This window comes from Phalacrocorax aristotelis, chromosome 7 (assembly GCF_949628215.1).
Source record: "Phalacrocorax aristotelis chromosome 7, bGulAri2.1, whole genome shotgun sequence".
NCBI lineage: Eukaryota > Metazoa > Chordata > Aves > Suliformes > Phalacrocoracidae > Phalacrocorax > Phalacrocorax aristotelis.
In genome coordinates this window covers 12171659-12178534 of record NC_134282.1, presented here as the reverse complement: position 1 = coordinate 12178534, position 6876 = coordinate 12171659, and the positions used below count along the sequence as shown (strand labels likewise).

The 6876-nt window shown below is 41.8% G+C and overlaps 1 protein-coding gene across 2 annotated transcripts; it reads right to left on the bottom strand.

Annotated features, from left to right (window-relative positions):
- Positions 1-44: 44 nt before the first annotated feature.
- Positions 45-6660, bottom strand: RNF7 (ring finger protein 7). 2 transcript variants are annotated; one of them, XM_075098830.1, is made up of 3 exons: positions 6430-6660; positions 3147-3194; positions 45-1670 (listed from the first exon to the last, which is right to left on the bottom strand). In XM_075098830.1, exons 1-3 carry the CDS (start codon positions 6605-6607, stop codon positions 1552-1554), a joined length of 345 nt encoding a protein of 114 aa, XP_074954931.1. In that variant the 5' UTR covers positions 6608-6660; the 3' UTR covers positions 45-1551. The 2 variants fall into 2 exon arrangements, with proteins under 2 accessions (XP_074954931.1, XP_074954933.1); XM_075098832.1 differs by having other exon boundaries at positions 6437-6646.
- Positions 6661-6876: the final 216 nt, after the last annotated feature.

Here is a 6876-nt window from a genome sequence, read left to right as displayed (position 1 = left end):
AACATAAACACTCCACAACATAAATGCTATAGGCACTTAATTACTTCTGTTAACTTATTTTATATTTGTTTTCAATTTTAAGACAGACATCATCTGGAATAATAAACAACTGATTTGATAGACTGTAACAGTGACACAGAGCATTTTTTATCATCTCAGTGTGTAATGAGACAAAAGATATATTTAAAAAATACAAAACATTTTAAAAACAAGAGTACAAGTATTAAACAAAAACACAGCAAACTCTGCATGTATGCCTGGTAACACAAAGATTGCCATTGGAACTACTTCATACAGTGAAGATAAACTTCTTTAAATATACTTAAACAGAACTAGACAGAAATAGATCTGCTGAGAAATGCATTAAACATTTAAGATGATAATTTTGAAGTAAGCAATCATATGCATATAATATTGCTTCAATTTCACACAGGTTTATTAACCACTTTATTAAGCCTGAATTTGTTATGGACTTAAAGCCATAATTCAACCTATTACATATATTAACCTGCCCAGCATATATTCAGATTAATAGTAATTATTTTGGATGTTTAGGGAAAAGACTAAGTCAGAGGCAAACACTCAAATATTTGTAAGAAAAAAAAATCATGATTCATATGAAAAAGATGATGTGTTGAGGACTTTGACAAAAATGAAATGCTTCCTCCCACTTGCAAAACACTGTAACCAATAAAATTTTGATAAATATCTATTAACTGAATTTTCATGAAACCATAATGTAACATTTTTCCCTACATTTAATTAATACCTCCCTTCCTTGGGATACTTAAATTATCAGTTTTGTTTGCTTTCTACATTAGTCAGCTAACCAGCAAAACTGTTTATGCCCCTAGTTAAATGATATCAAATCTGTGTCTTTGTACCCAAAGTCTCTGGATTGAAAATACAGGCCTCCATGATAAAAATTATTAATGTGGTTAAATTTCAATACTGTTGTTGTAGAAACCATGTATAGAATATGATACAGTAACAGAGATACAATGAAACAAAATTTTCTATCGTCATAAAGAAAACCTAAGTTAGAAATGTTTAGTATAGTGTGATGGAAAAAGAACATCGCAAATGCTTTTACACACTATTAATTCTAGATCATGGACTGCGTTTTTGTATACAATTTTACTTAAAAAACAATGTCTTTATCCTGACAGTAAACTATGCAGCGTATCAGACTTACAGGTAAGGTCAACCTTTCAAATTAATTCATTTATCTATGCAAAAACATTAAATAAATGGTATTTAGAGTATAAACTGCACCACCACACTTCTATGCTCTGAGAGTTAACACTCAAATCGTAACAGATACATTTATTCATGTAGTGTCTCTCTCTTTTTCTGTTGTGGAAGTATCTGCAATAAGACTGATCATTGCCTCCTTGTGCGGCAAAGGCCATACAGCAAAACCACACTGATCTTGTAGCAGATAAACTAAATAAATTCGATGACTGACATATGCCATATGCTCATACAAAAGAATGGAACAAGACATACACTATTTCAACAAGTTTAACAGAAAAAAAACTTCCAGTGTTTTTATTTGCCTATTCTCTGGACTACCCAGTCCTGCTGGCAGAGGGGACAGCGATTATTCTGTTTCACCCACAAGGACATGCAGCAATTGTGGAAGGAATGATTGCATTCTCCCCAAACCACTGAAAGAGAAGAAAAAGAACATATTCCAGTCACACTCAGCTGCCCAATCAACACCTACAGCAAAGTCCAAACTGTCACTCACAGATGCTTATAACCACTGCAAGCTTTAGAGGCAAAATGGGTCATCACTGATTTATCCACTGAGGCTGGATTATTATGGTCATTCTGATGATGGTCAGTTCTTTGTCATCAATCCTTTTACTTATTTCCAATTATGAAAAAAATGCATATATTCTCACCTTCTTGTATAAAGTGACAGAGTTTTGTGAATGTCTAAACGTGTTTATCAGTTCTGTCCAGAAAATAAGTGCAGCTTATCTAAGCTCTTTACTTTATCTTCCCCAGTACAAGATACAGCCAACACGCTACTGACTATCACACAAGAGCATATCACCAAATTCTCATCTGAAAGGCAAGTGTTTAAACTTAAATGTATGATACCAAAGAGGCATATTTGACCAGTATATAGCCTCAAAATGAGATCTCAGACCAGAAATTATTCAGAGGCTACAACTGTTTTGACACAACAAAAAGGGTTATCTCTTGTCCACCTACTCCTGAACAGGTATTACTTTCCCCCCCTTATCTGTTCATATAGGAATACAAGGGTACCAATCAAATGAGTATTGCAAATTATGTTTTTCCCCCCTCTCTGACTATCTTAAAGAGGACACTTAGCAAGCCAGTTAAGATATCTGAAACAGGAAATTCCTGTTCTCATTAGAACAGTCATCAAAACCAACAGTGGATTAAGTTTGAGATAACATAATTCAAAACAGAAAGAATAAGGGCCTAGAAAGCTTTACCACTGGTTTAAAAGTTGACTTAAAGGGTTAAAGCAAACTCTTTGAGACGATTTCCACTATTTTAGATTTAAATATATCAGACGTAAGACAAGATTTGCTTTTGCATACATTAGTATGTAACTGAAAGTATGTTTATGTTTAAAAAGCATTATAGCAAACTCAAGTAATTCCACTGTTTCAAATGAAAAGTGAACAAAACAAGCAATTGCCTCCACTATACCTGAATTAAGACTGGGGAAAAAATGCTTTCTAACCCAGACACATATTTATTTCAGAACAGAGGAGTTTTACTGGTATTATTGTTGTACCTTCTGGCATGTATCTCAGAAGAAAAAAAAAGTAGCCTTTTCCTACTCACTTCAAAAGTGTACATTATCATGTCCTCAGTTACGCTTAGGGTGAGAGAAACTTAAACCTCTCAGTTGCGTATGTGTTGACTGCAAATTTGAAGCAGTTTTGTTCTACAGCATGTCTGAGGTGAAAAGTAATTTTATTAGTGCTCAAAAATACAGCATAAAGTATTCCTAATGTAAAAAGATGACACAATGTAGAATGAAACACCAGATTACTTTTGAGCATTAATAAAATCAGTATTTCCTTCAAACTTTAAAATGCACCCTACTGAGAGAAGCTTCAATTGAAAAACAAGCGAATGAAATCACTACATACCAACACAGTCTTCTTGTTTGTTTTCAGCTTGACATCTAAGACAGGCATCTAAAAGCAAACAAGAACAAGACTCAATTTGATTCTCAGGATTCCATCTTAAGAATAGGTTTGTCAGAGAAAAATATAAACTCTAAAATCAATTTACAAAGGTAAAAATCCCAAGTTTTGATGTCTATTTCAGCCCTTTCACATTAAATAACCTCCCTGAATTTTAAAACAGTGCACAACAATTAAATATATATCTGAAAGAGATCAGAAGAACTATAAACTGTCCAAGAAGTTTTGTTTATTTTCCATTGCTTTGGTATTTTCATAACTTTGGCTGAAAAAAGCCTTCTCCATTTTGTAGATATAATAACCAGCAGATCTGTGCCAAGGCACTCAGGCATATTAAGACCAGAACAAGCACAAAGCCAAACCCTAATTACAGGACTTTGTTTTTCAGATGTCAGCATCTCCTTTTAAGGAAATCATTCACAATTTTGAATCTTTTTAGGCTGTACATCTCTCACCACAACCCCCACCTCCTACTACTTTTTATATAGTAGTCTTCCTTAATAAGTACCTGCACGTACTTTTCACAAGTCATATACATGTGTAAATATATTGGTTAATTTGGTAATACAAATAGATAAACATGGAACAATATCTAATTAAAAATATTTCTCATCTTTGTTCACTCCAGCCTGTGGCTATAGGACTGGATGGCAGGTTTAGGACTAAATAAAATACAGAAGTGACAACTTCCAGGCTTAGTACTGTGCCACACACATACAGTGGAAAAATGCCTTTGTTTCTCCTTTGCCCTGACACAGGCTGCCATACACATACACACACATACCACGCGCAATAGAAAGCTTTCAACTATTATGGGAGCAAACACATTTCATGTCCTCCAAAGAAAGGGTAATAGCATAGACAAAAGCGTCCTGCAGGTTGGACCTGGCTTACATGTCACTAGCTGGACCATCTTTTCCTAGAAGACAGAAATATAATGTACAACAGGAAATTAGATTTGAGTATTTTTGGTTCCTCTGCCAGATACGGTCGGTCCTTCTATTTTAGATTCATCTGCTGAGACTTTCCTCGTTTTCTCAGGTAATAAAAATCAACGAGGACAGAAACTCTGAAACAGTTGCCCTTTCCTCACTGAGATAAAAGTAAGGCAGTAAATAAAGTTTCCTGTTGTCTGTTCCTATAATTTATGTTTCCATAGCATTTAAGGGCTAAGCTGCAGGAAAAATTCAGCCAAACTGCTTCAACTTGTGCCATGGTACATCAAAGCAAACCGATCTGGGATCACCTCAATATGCAGGGCAGTAAACTGTGGCAGACTAGGCGTCACTATTGAAACCAGCTTTCCTATCCTAGCTCTAGGTTTGGAGTTTCAGACCAAGAAGCAGCACACAGAGCTGAGGACAGATATTACTGCAGCCGTACCAAGGTAAGCTGTCCCCACTCCTGCATCATAACCCTAAGAGTGTCAGTCTGAAAGGTGAAGCAAATCTGAGTCAGTCAGCTGGGAAGGGCAGGTTTGCAGCAGAACACCTGCATTTTTGTTTCTTTCCCTTGTATTTCCGTGATCCTTGAAGACCAGGTTGGTTCCAGGAGCAAAAGCAGTAGAAAACTAAACCAGCTAACACTCTGCTCCCCTGCAAAAGTGAAACAAACCGCCTCAAACCTAAGGTTACTGCAGACGCAGCGGCTCTACAGGAGCCAGAGTGGGTCTGGCAGGGTCAACATGAAATTGCTAAACTGAAGTCAGTAATGATCAAGTTTCACGCTCTAACAATGTGGTTTGTTCTCAAAAAAAAAAAAAAAGTTACCAGATTTTTCTGCTAGTTTCAGATGAAAACTACTCCCTTGGTCTAGTCATGAAAAATTATAAATTAATGGACTTCTTCCTTCATTTTCACAAAAGCTCCATGTTACATTTTGTTCATTTAAGACTTCTTTATAATGCCCTGTAAAAGGCTAGCTAGAACAGGGAAATATGCTCTTAAAACTATGGCTTACATGGCAGATGAAGCCAATTTCCTATTTCCAAGGTGTTCTCTGTTCACCACATAAAAGCAGACAATCTTCAGAACATGCTCATGCAAGAGGTGAATCCCCCACCACTTCAGCCGGGGTTGCATTTTTTTTTCCTCTAGTACACATTTTTGCCTTCTCTGTTCCACAGAACATTCTCAGTGGAAACATGTATGACAAATGACAGCATTGCATATTTTGTCTCATTTCTGTTAAGCCAAAACCTGACTGGATTTGCAGTATCACGGTTCCCAGACCTACAAAAGCAAGGTTCTCTGGAGGGAATCATGGGTCATTTGTCCTGCCAGGCTGCACCAAGCCCAAGTGAGAAGACAATTATGTCTAGAGTGACTCAGCACAATAATAAATATTGGATAGAGATTTACCGTAGAAGCAGAATCTAAAGACTTTTCAAAGATCCAAGATAAATATCATATTTCTAAAACATGTTAGAAAACGGTAATACCGGTCAACGATGAGGTTGCTTCCAAAGAGATTCTCCAGATTTCAAAACTAGGTAAAGTAACCCCTTCCTTTTCAACAGATTTTTCAGTACATTCATGTGTGTTAAACCGCACTAGTAATTAGGAGGCTTGGGTAGAAGTGTTAAGAGGCTCCAGATTTAACAGATTCATTAAATGAATTTATATCTACATCCACAACTGCTTCTTCAAAAAACCACACCAAAACAAAAACCCCCACGTACAGCAGCACCGCGCACCCGGCCCTTTGGCCAGCTCGGCTGTAACTCGGCGCCTGCGGATCTTGTCCACAGACAAGGAACGGCCTCCACGGGCAAGGCGCTGCGCGGAGGCCGGAGACGGCGGGGCAGCAGTCCGCCCGCGGGCCCCGGCCCAAGCTCAGCCCGCCCGCGGGCCGTCGGGCACAGGGCAGAGGCCAGCCGGCGCTCCGGCCTCCCCGGCAGGACGGCGGCACAGGGAGGCCGGCCCGGCGCCCGGCAGGGCAGAGGGAGGCGCTCCCCCGAGGGCCGCGGGCGGCCTGAGGTGACTTCAGGGGCCCGCGCTCCCGTGCGGCGCCGCGGGCGCAGGGACCAGCGCCCTAGGCGCGGCTGGCACGGGGGCGGGGAGGGCCGCCCTCGCCCGGAGAAGGCGCCGAGGAGGAAGAGGAGGCGCGGCGAAGGCAGCCCCCTCCCCTCCTGCCGGAAACCGCGTCTCTCTCCTCCGCCCGCCGAGCGAGGGGAGGCGGGCGCGGCGGCGGGGCGCCGGCCATGGCCCGCCGGCCGGCCGCTTACCCATGACCTGCACCCGGCAAATGGCGCAGGTGTCGCACTCCACGTCCCAGCTCCACATGGCCACCGCATTCCACTTCTTCAGCGAGAACATCTTGTCGGGGGCGCCCGCCTTGGAGCCCGCCGAGCCCGGGTGCGAGTGGGGGGCGCCCGACTCGTCCCCGTCCTCCAGATCGGCCATGGCGGAGGGGCGGGGACGCGGCGGCGGCACGCGGCGGGCGGGAGCGCGGCGCTGCAGCGCCAGCCCGCGGCGGCAGCGGGAACGGCAGCCCCGCCCCGCCCTTCCCTGCCGCGAGCTGCGCTGCCGGCGCTAACGGGCGCGGCCGCCCTGAGGGGGAGAGGGGCCGCCGCCGTGGGCAATGAGAAAGCTGAAAAAAAAAAAAAAAGAGCCTAATAAAAGGGTGGCGATGAGGCCCCAGAGTGGCGTCGTCACCAGTTTGCTCTGAGGGG